Source organism: Gavialis gangeticus, unplaced genomic scaffold (genome assembly GCF_001723915.1).
Source record: "Gavialis gangeticus isolate Ggan-Ray unplaced genomic scaffold, GavGan_comp1, whole genome shotgun sequence".
NCBI classification, from domain to species: domain Eukaryota; kingdom Metazoa; phylum Chordata; order Crocodylia; family Gavialidae; genus Gavialis; species Gavialis gangeticus.
The window spans coordinates 88109243-88124067 of NW_017729025.1; the positions used below are offsets into that span (position 1 = coordinate 88109243).

The 14825-nt window shown below is 43.2% G+C and overlaps 1 protein-coding gene across 1 annotated transcript in view; it reads right to left on the reverse strand.

The window, feature by feature from the left end:
- RGS6 (regulator of G-protein signaling 6) overlaps positions 1 to 14825 on the reverse strand; it is a 772987-nt gene that overhangs the window by 26625 nt on the left and 731537 nt on the right. The window contains exon 17 of the mRNA XM_019519132.1: positions 11103 to 11156. Coding sequence (XP_019374677.1) covers positions 11103 to 11156 — 54 coding nt within the window. The remainder of the gene's footprint in view (positions 1 to 11102; positions 11157 to 14825) is intronic.

Below are 14825 nucleotides of genomic sequence, written 5' to 3' on the forward strand. Positions count from 1 at the left end.
AAAAAAAAAAAAAAAAAAAATGGAGGAAATAAATAAAAAAGAAGTGAACTAGTGAAACTAGATGAAGTTCCTGTTTGTACTTGGTTGAAAATATGCCACAGGTCTGTTTAATTAATCAAGAAGGATTACCTCTTATTAGAAAATTTTGGTCAGATTTAAAAAAACCCCCTGAGCTGATGCACACCACACTGAGTAGCAGCATAACAACATTACGTTGTTCACTGCAATATGCTCATGAGAGGATTCCACGGGAATCTGCAATTTATCAGTCAGTTTTCCTGGCATTCTCTTTGGTGTGCCTATATACCACATCTTCCCTGTAAAATCATTTAGCATAAAGCTCAATAAAATCATAAAGAACTAATATACAAAATAAAAGTCCTAGAGGACTGAAGACATTCACAGTTAGCACTGTCAGCACGCCACAACATAATAGTAGAGTCACAGCATAGACACTTATGGGATGATGGAGAAAACCCTTCCTCACACAAACCAATGCTAATGTCTAACAAGCTTCTGAGTCAAAGACAATCTGACTCAATGCTGTTATAAAAGAGCTGTGTGCAGGAAGACTAGGTGAGAAGAAGCACTACCACCCAGAATACCAAACAGTCTCCATCATGGCACACGGAGGAGAATTTTTGCAACTGCAACAGGGTAATGTGTCATAGTCAATCCTGAAAAAGTCATTTCTGCAGGAGGAACTGAAGAAATTGAAATACGATCAGGGTGGGACAATGGCTGTCTTGTTTCATGAAGACATCTAGAATACCGCCCACTCGACTCAAGTACGGAAAAGAACATGAGTCCTCTCAGTTACTGACAACTTAAATACTAGGACTGGCAACATTTCCAGAGTTTATATCCTCTCATTTTTATCACTGTTTCTGTCCTGAAGGGTCTGTTTTACCTAGAAATTGAAACAGCCTTCTATTCTTAGACATACTAAATGGCTTGCTGTACAGCATAAAATTTCCCCCCTTAGCTTATCTGTTTTCTCTCTCTCCCCCTTAGTTTCCAAGTGTCTTTTCAGCTTCATCAAATAAACTTTCTAACCTCATATTTCTAAGGCCTACCTATAGCCCCATGCTCCCTTATCCTCCTTCCACATTGGTCTGAAAACACTGTCTGGAAAAGCTCCCTTGCCTCTCTGAACCTGACCCCTTGAACCCAACTCATTGCTTTTTGATGCTCTATGACTTCTAACTTGTTGATTTTAAGAACAAATGAACCAACCCTGAATCCCTGAGTCTCCTTGCACTTGTTCATTCACTCAAAATAATGTCTAAAAACCATTTCACCTTAAGTCTTACCATACCGTACACATGCTAGCTACAGGAATCATATTCTAACCTATACTTTACATATATGTGCATGTATAGGCTTGAAGCAGCTGCGAAATACTCTATATGGCTGTGTCCACATGAGTGTGGAAATTTGTTTTCCTGGGGACAAGAAGCAGTGGCACACCTTGTCTGCTGGCACTGGACTGGCCCTAGCAGCCTTCAGTGGGATTCTGGGGGTCTCCTGGGGCTGCAGCTGTGGCGATCCTGCCGCTCAAAGCTTGTCCACTTTTTTTTGTGCAAGTTTTTTTTGACCCTTGCAGCACCAAGAACAGCTAAATGTGAGGTATTTGGACCCACAGATGTGTCTGCAGTGCCAAATACCACACAGCCACACCTGTCTGGATGCAGTGCAAATGACACTTACTTACACGTAAGTTGTGCTGCATTGGTACCGGGAGAAGCAAGAAAGAGAATGCATGAGGTGTTGTCTATAGATTTTAATAGTTTCCCTTTAAAATATGATCGGTATTTTAGCCAGAAGTAGGAAACTATGGCCTTGGACACGAAGCATCTGGGATGTTGGGGGATTCTGGTTTAAGTTAAACCAGGAAGGGGTCTGGGACAGACATTGCATAAACCAGTTTGAGCCAAATCAGTTAAATCTGATACTACATTCAACCAGGTTTATCTCAAACTGGATTCAGCCATTTTCAAACTGGTTTATGTGCACTGAACATCTGTTCTGTTACAGGTTTAAACCAGTTTCTGATCACTTAAACCAGTTTATGTGTAATGTCTGTCCCTAGCCATACTCAGTGGTAGTGCTATAAAACTTTGTAGCACTAAAAAACCTGAGCATTGTGGGGGCATGCACATAAGCATAACCCACTGGTGAGAGCCCTTCAAAGGTGCACTATCCAGCCAAATGGTGATAGGGGGAAGTAGCAGATATAGGATGATGAAAAGGGAGATGTGGCTTAACAGCACAGAGCAGTTGTGGAGAGCAGGACTTCAACTCTACTCACTGTGGGCTGTTAAGGTGCCATCCACCTTGAAGGGCGAGAGGAAGAGCAGAGCACTCTAGGATCCTGGGGGTATGAGAGACCCCCTATGGCACTAAACATAGCTGTGCACATGTTATGTATGGCACTATAAAAGGCAGAACTGCAAAGAAGTTCCTGTTTGAAACTGGAACTTTTTTGTGGTAGATCCACCATTTTTTGAGTGCTACACACAGTCTAAATATGAACACACTCACTTTTTCTAGTTCTTTAAGGGCTGCATATATAATGCTACCTACATAAATTATGTCCAGGCCTTAGAACTTCCCACCCTGATGACTTGCAGTCAGCTGCTACATTTTCTGTAGTGCTGTATGACAGAGACCCTTGGGTGCTGTTTGACAGGCACCGCCACTACTTTTGCTGACGTTTCACAGGGAATTCTACTAGCTGCACATTTTTGCTTCTCTTCAGGTGTACAGGCATCAATAGCAATATTCATTCATCAGAAGAGACATGCACAAGAACTACTACCCTCAGTAGGTCTAATTACCTATTTTATGAGAAAACCTAAAGTTCATAAGCATCTGGGGCTTCAGCAGAGGGGGAGTCCTCTCTGTACCATGTAGCAGTCTGGTGCCTAGGGTCTCAGTTGGAGGAGGAGCTCTGCTGGCCCCATGCTGCAGTTGGGCACTTGCAGAAGGGGAGCTCTGCCCATGCCAGGCTGTAGTTGGACAGAAAAGGCTCTGTTGGAGGGGGGCTTTCACTGCACCACACCACAGCTGGGTAGTGGGGACAAGCAAGTAGTAACTGGGTCCTATTGCCCCTCTCCCCCCTTCTTGGACATGCCCTCTGTCATTCTGGGTCCTGCTGGAAACTGTTTCTAACTGTTTCTAACACCTGGTCTATAAAATCCAGTAGCTAATGTCAGATGAACTGGAAGTAGTTACAAGCATCTGACGTAAACAGGACTATACCACAGGTTTGAATTCCTTTCTGATCGTAACTGGTGATTTACTTTATTAGGTTTTTAAACATGAAGATTGATAGTCCTGATCATTTAGAAGAAAACCTAGCTACTGTAACTACATGTGTTCTTTTTTGTTTGTATAAAAGATCAGGCAGGATTGAACTGTACTCCTCATGCACTGCGTATTGCCAGTATGTCCATTGTTTTCATGATGACAGCTGCCTGGAGTGTTACAATATTGGGGAAATTTGCATTCAGGTCTGAACTTTGGGGCTCTAGCTGTTCCAGTCACCTGCAAAGGGTGCAATTCTTGGTTGCAGGCCCAGTATTGTCAGGGATAATAACTACTGCTGATTCTTACCGAGAATGGGAAGATTCAAGATGCTACAGCATGCAACAAGGGACTCACCAGCTGCTTTTTTTTCTGTTATTAAATGTTAGAAACATGTAAATGGCCACCAGCAATAAGAAAGGAACAGTCAGTGGCTTTCACCGTAATGTAAAAGCATCAATGGTTTCTCTCAATGTACTCATTAAAATACATTTTCCTTTTACTCCTGGCCCTGAAGGATCATCCCAGCTTATGAAAACTAAGCTTCTGTCTATCTGATTATTAAATCATTTCTAAAGCAGATGGGAAAGTACAGTGGCTTAAACAGCTAGGCTGAGACTGCATGGCTAAAAATAGTACCAGTAGGTTCCTTTTAATTAGTAAGATGATCAAATATGACAGAAGACAGAAATGTAGGTATATAGTTTTGTGTGTGTATGTATGTCTTTAAAATTAAGTTATTACCCTCAGTACCAGCTATTATTTATAATATACATGACACATGATGTCTGATTTTTATGATGTCATTTATCTTTATTTATGAGGAGAGAAAGGATAACTCAGTTTTGGTAATGTCAGTCCTTGCTATCCTCAGAAATAAAACTGCATATAAGATGCACCTGCTGCCACGTGCAGTGCCATAGGTTTTTAAGTGAAGTGGATTAGCAGGAATTCCAGTGCAACAGTCTTTCAGAGCTGCAAAGTCCCCACACTTGGGAAAGTTAAAAAAATTAATTTACCTTTAATGTGATATTTTGGGATGACTGGTGTCCCAACAGGACAGGGGAGGCTTGATAGATGGTCCCTACACATTGATGTATATGCTTTAAAGGATGCATAAATTATATCAAAGAAGCTAAGTAGATTAGAAAGGAAGCTTGCAACTATTCCACCACATCGGGGTTATGTGTCTGTGAGAATTCTGTGCAGAAAGTGGCTATGAGTAATGTATCCACAACCCATCAATGACCCGCATTTGGTCTGTGGATTGTACATCTGGTTAGCAGTGGATATGATGAGGCTGAAGGGAGCCAGAGCTTGAGGGGGAACTGCTGAGATCTGACTAGAGAGCAGTGTTGATGATACAGGGGCTGCCACAATTATATATAGTGACATTGTGTTAGCCCATGTGTTACTTTCTGGCTGCTTGGAGTAGCCCTGAGGATCAGAAACAGGAAGGAAAATGACAATGAAAATGAAAATGTGAGCTACAAATATTTTAGCAGATAAGCTAAGGAATTTGAGGAAGTCTGGCATATTGTGTTTCATCAGGTCAAGTGAGCCAGGACTTGAAATCTAACACTGATTCTGCAGGCAAAATTCCTTTCAATGTCAATGAAAAGGCCTGCTGTGGAGCAATTCCAGAATACACCCTGTGCTCCATATGGGCCTGACACTCAGAGGAAATGAGTGCCTCATGATTAGCCATGCGTGCCCTTCCCTTCATTTGTTGCTGTGCAAAGGTGGCAATTGCTGCTTCAAGAGTATTTGCAAGTAAAACTGGAAACATTTGCTTTTGTGACCATTCTGAAGACTGGAGAAGGGCAAGATCCTGCTGTTTCTGTCCTATTTAATGTGAACATGATGGCGTCTGGCTTCCAGGCAAACTTGGCACATTTCACAATGTAAAAAAAAAGGACATTTCATTGATGAATCTGCTTCTCCTAGGCCAAACCCCCCCACATATGAAGATCAAGATCTGGCCTTGTACATAGACATAGAGACACTAAGGAGATGGATGAAAAACATCCTCTGTACAAGATCTTACTCCTTATTCCTATTTTGTTTTCTTTGAAGACTCTAAGCCCCTGGTTGGCTAGTGGGTTCCATGATAGCTACTCAGCATGGAGTTAAAAAACGTCTCTGGGGACAGGGCAGTAGGAACCTCAGAGGATGAGAGTACTTTATTTGCTTTGGAACCAAATGCTAAAAGCTAGGGATAGATTTTGTAACAAGTTTCACCCAAATGAGAAGACAGTTTGGAGGTATCAAAAGCTTGTCCTTCAGCTTTACTTAACGTGTGAGACAAAACTACATAGTATATTATAACATGAAGGAACTGTATAACAGCACAGCTGACTTTTACTTCAGTGCTATGCAAATCTTTTCCTACAGCTCTACATTTGCCAAGCAAGTAACTTGCAACACAAAATAGACCTAAACAGACAAACTTTGACAGTCTGACTTTCCCTTATCCTAAAACTCCTTTTCTGGTATTCTGGTATGTGCAAGAAGACCTGAAAGTACGTGGATGCAGCCTCTCATGGAGAAAGCCTTCTTAGCTGTGGTAGTACAAACATGGGCATGTCTACATGAGACTTTACTGATCAGTTGACTAATTAACTGTACAGTAAATGTTTCAGCATCTATACGTTCACTTCTACTAGGGCACACAGACCTAATAAACTCCCCAGCAGGGTAGTACTTGTAAATACAAGTAAATACTTGTAAACACAAGTACTACGCTTCTGCAGAGTTTTTTTTGTGCACAGCAATACATGTGTACATGCTAGCCAGTTGATTGGGCCAGGAGGGTGCTTCAGTGCTAGGGCTGCCTGCAGGCTAGCCCTTGTGCCCCAGCCAGCCCCTCTGCAGCATGTTAAGCCCAGTCAGAGCAGCCCCAGGCTGGCAGGCTGATCCCCATAATGAGCCACATAAGAAATTCCTGTTATCTCTGTTCCCAGCACCCAGAAAAGGGGGAAGAATGGGAACTTTCTAAGGCAAGTTGAGATGCAGTACCTGTGCCTGCTATCTATGGCTGTGTGTAGATTAAATGAGGGGCTTGTGTGCACAACACTTTAAAGCAGACAAAATCCTTTTGCACCGCTTTAATGGTGTCAGTGTTTGCATACCTCGGTAGTGTATTGTGCATTAATTCCAGCCAGTGTAGAAAATTTGGCAGTGTAATGTGCATTAAATGACTTGGGGCTCCGCCCAAGAAAAGCAGTGAGCCTGTTTACCCCCCCCCCAGAGTCTGCCTGCCTGCTGGAGCCGCGCAGGGGCCTGGTGCTTCCCTCCACAGCTGCGGTGCCCCCCAGGACTGCCCAAGCCAGCTGCCTGTGGGCAGGTACCAACGGGAGGAGGGCAGTGCTGCTGCTGCAGAGGGAAGCAGCAGCCCCACCCCAGCCGAGGGACTGCTCCGCCCACCGGCAGCTCACCCTCCTCTCCCCACTCCCATAGAGGCAGGTAAGCGGGGGTTGTGTGTACCCACCGCTTCAATTTAGGACCCCCGTTTCATCTACACACATCCTATTTCCCAGGGTGCATAGATGGCTCAAGAAAATGGAACAGAGCTTATACCAGGGACTCAGTTTTTGCATGGCTCAAGAATGAACAGACTACCAAAGGTGGCTTAAACCTACCTTTATCCATCCCACCCCAGCCTTCATCCCTTTCCCAAGTGCACAAATGGTAGAGGTAAGAATTAGGGTTGTGCGAAGCTTTGGGTGCTGATTCGATTTGGAGGCGATGTGGCCTGATTTAGTGCCCTAATCTCTGAATCTAAGTTGAATCAGGGGACCAGTTAAAAGGTCCAAATTGATTCGAAGCTCGCTGAATCGATTTGGAAAAGATTTGGAGAGCTTTGGTGATTTGGGCAGTCCCCGCTCACTGCAGCAGGGAGCTGCACCCAGACTCCGTGCTGGTAAGTAGGGGTGGGGGAGAGGAGGGCTGAAGGAGGGGGCAGGGGACCATAGGGGGACCCCTGCCAGGCCCCATCTCCTGCCTGCTCCCCCAGCCCCCCTGAACCCTGCCCGCTTCCCCAGGCCCCCCATGGCTGCCCCACCCACCCCAGCTCCCAGTGCTTTAAAAAAAAGCCCCTACTCACCAGCTGCTGCCAGGCAGGGGGCGATCCCTGCTGCCCCCCACTGCCCCATGCTGCATGGGGGGGGCTCTGTCATGAGCCCCCTGACCCCCACTTCTCCCAGCACCCCATGGCTGCCCCGCCTGCCCCAGGTCCAGCCCTTTAAGAAAAAAACAAACAAACAAAATGCCTGGGCTCACCAGCTCCTGCAGCAGCCTCAGGGCTTCTGGGGGCTCATGCAGCACCCCACCATGCAGCGTGGAGCAGTGGGGGGCAGCAGGGATCGCCCCCCACTGGCTTTTTTTTTTCTTAAAGGGCTGGGAGCTGGGGTGGGCAGGGCAGCCAGGGGGGGAGGGGCTGGTGGCAGAGCCCCCCATGCAACATGGGGCAGTGGGGGGCAGTGGGGATTGCCTCCCTGCCAGGCAGCACCTGGTGAGTCAGGGCTTTTTTCCCCCCAAAGAGCCAGGAACTGGGCTGGGCAGGGCAGCCACTGCCAGGCTGGGAGAGCAGGCGGGGGATGGGACCTGTGCGATTTGGAGATTCGGATGATTCAGCAGCAGCCAAATCTCCAAATCAGATTTGGCCAAATTGATTCAGGACAGTGATTCAAATCACTGAATGGAATCACTGTCTCCTGGATTGGCCGAATCCAAAGCAAATATTAGCTGCTTTGCACAGGTCTAGTGAGAATAAGGCTTAAAGAGTTTGATAGTATGAAGACAGCCAAGGGGAATACGCTGTACTCTGGAACATTCACTTCCGTGCTGCTTACAACAAATGACTAACCACACAAGATTTTACATAAGAATACAAGTTATATTTACAGTCTCTATAGGTTAAAATCATCTGGATCAGCTTTTCAAATGGCATAAGAAGGCCATAGAAACTAGATCAGTTTACACCGATTGGGTATCTGGTCCACATTTTAAAATAAATCTCCAATGAATACTGCATGCAAATAGCAAAAATAGCAAACTGAATTTAAAAATTGTAATTTTGTTTCAGCTATTTTGTAGCTCCATATTTTTTCCTGACATTTTTGCTGGATGCAATATATTTCAGCACAAAAATTAAGCTTAGGCAAAACATAATCTTACTTTTGAATTTCTGAAAATTGAAGGTTTTGTTTCAAAAGAAATCTACTTCTGACTGAAAAACCAAGTAAAAATCATGTCCAAGAATAACATCGACAAGATTTTACCAAGTTTTCACAATTATTAGAGCAATTTCTCATAACTGAAAACAAAATGTATAAGACTCAAATGTCATGTTTTCCAAATTTTAATGTACATAATTTGAACAGCTCTAGCAGCTTATACGAATTAAACAATCAGTTCTTATACTACTATATTGGAAGAATTTAGACAATTACAAGATAAACATTATAATATCTAATTCCTTTACCTTCTTCAACTGTCTAGGTTTGTTTTCCTCTAATTTTGGACAGTGAAAATGGAATGCAGGATACTTTTATTTGCTTCAAAACTGTTTCTATTGGAATAAATCTTCTCCCAGAAGTCAATGGGAGTATTCACCTAAATGCTAACCATCTCAAGTGGGTGTTCTGTGATGCAGGGCACCATGGGAAGACCAGGTCTTTTATTACTTTAACTTATACATAGCTTTCTGAGGCAACCCCATCCCCTCTCCCCCCGAAAAACCAGACCCAAATGAACAACCGTAACTAGTCTGCACATCACTTTTGTACCCACTATTGGAAATTTGGCCTTTAAGGTTACAGCTGCCAAGCAGTCCTATGAAGTCCTGAGTGCCCTGGCTTTAATCAAGCAGGCATCTAGGCCTGTGTGTAATGACTACTCAGGGTCACTTTGAACATTTGAGACCTTAATGAGCACTCTGGAAAGTATATTAGAGCCCTGGGCATGGAGGACCACCAATCTCTTTTCCTCCTACATATGCAGGAAATTGAAATGCATTTTGGGGAACTAGAACATGCAGCACTAACTTTGCCTTAATGTCCACAGTCTCTTGATTATGCTAGGAGGTTACCACCTTGACAGTATTATTGCCTGAGAGGAAACTTATATTTTAACACTGTGATTTTGCTTTATGACTGTATGCTGCTTGACATAATACAAGCCAGGACTGTTTCATTGGATCATACAGTTCCAGTATCATCAGAGGCTAATATTTCATGACTGACAAAAAATGCTATTCTGCCATTATAAAAGTGCAAGTAAAACATTTATGGAGTGGACTGCCACGCATTTGTATTTTCACAGACCTGCATTTTACATATTGGCTTCTATTCCACCCAGGAGAGCACACACACAGCAGCGACTCTCCCTGTGCTTGAGGAAGGATATTTGTGCCCAAAAGCTTGCAAAGAACATTTTTTTCCAACAAATCAGTTGGTCTAATAAAAGATATCACATTTACCCAAATACCCTTGTCTGCCAATGTCCTTAGACCAGCACAGCTAAAACCAACGTCCTAGAGAACTGGAATAAGGAAGTTACAGAGTTACCTACAATGATTGTTTTGGCTGCCTTTCATATCAGGGTCCCACCATTTTGAAAATGTTCATATTATTGTCACCAATCAAACTGCAAGTGGCAAATTCTGCTTTCATTTATGTTATCGTTAAAGCAATTATCCAGAGTTACTCTCAGTATATTCTAATGAAACTAGGAGCAGATGTTGGTCCCAAATGTAAAAAAAAATTCTATACTATATTTGTTTAATTTTTCTCTCCCTCTTTCTCTTTCTGAAAGTTTCTTAGAAAAAGAATAATGCAATTGGGAACGGTAATGTCTTGTATGTGATTCTACTGTAAATATGTTTTTTACAATTGCCATATGCATTATACTATACCAATACACAACAGGGGAAACCTGCCATGAGACCAGGACACTGCTAATGTATTGCTCTTCATATCTGCTTTTCACTTATGTAGTTAGCATGACAGCATCAGAAAAAAACCCTTGATGCCTACATACTGTGTTATAGCTCACACTTACCTGTATAATTTCACCTTATCTATCTATGTGGAAATATATTTATAACATGTATGTAGATATATAGTATATAGAAAATATACATATATATGTACACACAGATGCAAGCATATGTACTGTATATACACATAGTACAGTTCCTCCATGATAAAGCTGTTACAAAAATATAATAAAGATTAGACACTTTTCACAAAATCTTGTACTGGGGCTCCTAACAGATTTTACTGCATTACAACAATTGTCAGCATCTTTACATCATTTTCTTATAACACCAAAGACAAGTCTGGACAACTAAGGAAGTTGGTACAGTTGCTAGGAAAAAGATGTAATGTGTATATATGTGTATATACATATGGTATCATTAACCATGCAGATAAGTCAATAAGGATACGCTTTAAATGACACTATTAGTACCATGCTTTTCTACTACAATGAGCAGGGGAAGCCACAAAAATACTGTAGTGTGAAAATAGCAAAAAGACAACCTGTCATTTAAGTATAAACCAAAATTAATTTACTGATATGAAAAATTTTGCCAGAAGGCATATTATGGAATTCTGCCTTGCTTGTTTTAGAGCTACTATTTAGATAAGCTACAGTATTAAAAGAGAAGCTGCAAAGAGGCTATCTGCAAAAAAAAAAAGAAGAAAAAAAAAAGAAAAAAAAAGTTAAGCATCAATACCCCCCAACTAAAAATAAAATGTTGAGGAAAGGGGAAAAAAAAAGGAACTTACCACACTGCGAGTGAACTTTTCTAGAGAAGTTCTACGACCTTGCTCATTCTCTGGCTTTAAGGGGAAAAAGTGGGGAGAAAAAATACAGAAAAAACCCTTCAGCTTTAATGCAGTTTTTTCAAAACAGCAGCAAAAGATAAGGAAGCAAAAGATAAAAAAAAGAAATGATAAGGGAAAAGATGGCAACTGATGTTTGCAACAGCAAACAGAGGAGAAAACTTTTAAAGAATGAGAGCCCCGAGCTGCTGAAAAATGTCACCTTTGCTCCTGAGCAATTCAACCAGGGTCTGTGCATTGTGTCCCATAGCTATGGCTATTGATTTCTCTGTTGTTGAACTTTCCTTCTGCGCCATTTGAACTGAGACCTCTGGTTCTGGTTAACAGCTACCAAACAGTTGACTAGGAAGAGCCAAATTGACATTTACTACTTTTTAGTGAATATTATAGAATAGAGTGTTAGAGAAAAACAGTGCTGGAATGACAGCTAGGGAGGCTAAATTTCTTTATTTCTGCATAAGGTCGGTGCCCATTGCCACCATGTTGACTCACCCAGTAGGCCTGAACCTTGCTCAGGAGAGGCCACCTGTAAGTATGAGATAGCACAGAATATCTGTATAGGGCTGTGGAAAGACAAAGCTATATTTTTTGGCACAAGTGTTATTTATGCAGTACAGAGGGTTGTGTATATGCTTGAACTCTTAAAACTTCATTGCAATAAGGCAAGTACATATGCCACTAGTCTTTTGGCATTTATGTGAGAACATGGCTCACTTTAAGACTGAAAGAGTATGTCATTTGAATTTATTGATACCTAATGAGAAAAGAAATAGACCTTTTATTGGCATGTTTATTAGAAAGTTCAGTGTGAAAAAGGCACTATGGAAAACAGTCGCATTAAGTAAAGCTTAACATTGTCAGAAGGCCCTCAGCAGGGCTGACACACAGGGAACAAGGTACTGGATACCTATCTGACTGTGGTGGGCCACAGAAATGAAGATGACACTGAAAGGGTATAAGAGAAGAGAATGATTTGACTCTCAGTAACAAGCCATCAGAGACAGTAACCAAACAGGCTGTAGCTCAGGCCCGTGACAGACCCATTTCCTCTGTGGGTTGGGATCAGAGGGGATTATGCAAACCAGTGGATTCTGTGTGCACAAATATGTGGGATGGAGTCGATAGACAGAGGGAATCTCCAGTTTCCCTTTTATATGGCCAGTGTAAGAGCAGTCTCCCTGCTCAGGGAAGGACAGGATCCCCTTCCATGAACTCCCTGGGATGCACATCACACCGAAGAATACAGACAGAGACAATGAGGAAGTGAGCCACAGACTTGTTCTCTTACCATGGGTGCAGTTTCTGATTTGACAGATGTATCAGCAAGAAGAAGGCTGCATAATAATAAAGGGTGATAGAGTCTGTGCCCTTTAGAAGCACTATCCCCCCTTGATCTCCCCTAGGAGTTATATGACTGCTTTGTCTCAGATACTTATCTGACTGTGGTGGGCCATGGAAATAAAGATGACATTTGGGTGTCTATACACGTGCTCCAGAGTGGAGGGGGACACTTTAATTAGAGTGGCTCTGAGACCTGCTCTAATTAAAACATCTGCAGCGTCACTTGTATTCAGAATCCCATGTTTCAAAATGGCAGTGGGGGTGCTTTAACTACAGCTCATTTGATGAGCTCGTTCAACGAGTTAAAGCACCCCAACTGCCATTTTGAAATGCGGGGACAGTGAATACACGGGACATGTAGGCTGCTGAAGCATGCTAATTAGCAAGCTCCACCAGATTTGCACCAGACTCAAACAATATTAACCCAAAGCGAAAAAGCATGAGCAAAGAAACAAGGGAGAGAAGATGCAAGGAAGCCAAAAGGAAGTTCCCAAATACTGACAAAGATTTTAGATTATATTGCAGATTATGATTGCCACCCAAAAAACAGAACCCCAGTGTTTAAGAGATTAGATTCAAGTATTTTAAGAGGACACTGAGCTGATTGTCAGTCACAAGTCATGAGAGACAGCAGGTCATTTTACAAAGACAAACACCATCCTGTGTCCAGATGAAACTACCAAGGAACGGTCTCATTTATAACTATTTGAGGGAGTTACATTCTCAGCTGTCATGCCCCCAAATGACACCCAACACAAGAACTAGAGTTTCTAGGAGAGTGGAATTTTATAGCTTTACAGCACCATGCATGGTTTTTATATATGTGTTTGTGTGTGTCCCAGTCCTGAAGTATGGTCCCATCCTTCCACTGCCCTTGATCCCTCTCCTCCCTGGAGAAACGTTATTCATCAGATTAAAAATCTTATTAACTGTGTCTGTGTGTGGGTGTAGGTGTACACACACACACACACACACACACACACACACCCCCCCTGTTGTGTCAGGAGGTCTCCTGCTTGGCCAGAGTCTGGGTCTGTGATATTACAGTAGGATTTCTGAGACTCATCCAGTCCTCTGACTACTACATACTGCTCATCCATGTGGGCACCAATGATACTGCCAGGGGAGACCCTGTGCAAATCAGAAGTGACTACAGGGCTCTGGGTGCAAGGGTGAAGGGGATGAGGAAGGGCCCAGGTAGGAGCGGACACATCCTGCAGATCAATGGATGGCTGCCTAGGTGGTGTCACCAGCAGGGCTTTGGCTGCTTTGACCACAGGATGTTGTTCCAAGAAGAAGGATTGCTAGGAAGAGAAAGGATCCACCTGATGAAGAGAGGAAACAACATCTTCACAGACAGGCTCACTAATCTAGTGAGGAGGGCTTTAAACTAGGTTTGCCAGGGGATGGAGGCCAAAGACTTGAGTTAAATGGGGAACTGGGTGACCTGAAGGAAAGACAAACAGGAGGGGGCAACAGGAGAAGTCTTCTCATTCTTTCAGAGAAAGGAGGGCAATTGGCTAGTTACTAGGGCTGTGCAAGGCTTCGGACCGCGCCTCGGATCCAGAGAAGATTTGGATGCTTCGGATGCTGAAGCAGCATGTCCAGATCAAAGAGCTGGCTCCTTTAGGCTTTCTGAAGTGGTCCAGAGCTTCTGAACTGCTTCAGAAAAGCTTTGGAACTACTTCAGAGATCCGGCCATAGGGTATAATGGGGAATCAATGAAATATCTGTAATGTCATTGTTTTTTGTCTGATTTGGATGACAACTGCAGGGATAGTGGCCCCTGCTGAGGCCATAAAGCCTTCCAATTTTCAAGGAGATAGGTGCAGGGGTTTGGGGGAAACTGTACCCCAAAATCTTGAAAGCAAAACTCATGTCACATGTGTATGTTAAGCCACAGCAGGATGAAAACTGCCCAGGTGGTCACCCCTGCTGAGCCCACAAAGTCTACCAAGTTTCAAGATGATAGGTGCAGGGGGAGTCTGGCTTCTGGGGCCCTGCACCTCTGGCTGCTAACAGGCAAAACTTGTGCCATGGGTGCTTGTGCAACTGACTGTCTGTCTTGGGGCAGTTGATTGTCTGTATTGATTCTTTCCTCTCCTTAGTCTGTGGTTTTGTAGGTGTTAATCCTTGCTCATTAACTGGTTACATTAGCTAGCTAATGTGTATTGAGCTGGTCCCTGAGTGAATCGTGATTGATTGGTAACAGGTAACACAGTAGCTTAGCAGCCCACCTGCAGTAGTTTCCCACCCCACCATGCCCCAAAACAGACACAGTTGCACAAGCACGAGTTTTACCTGTCAGCAGCCAGAGGTGCAGGG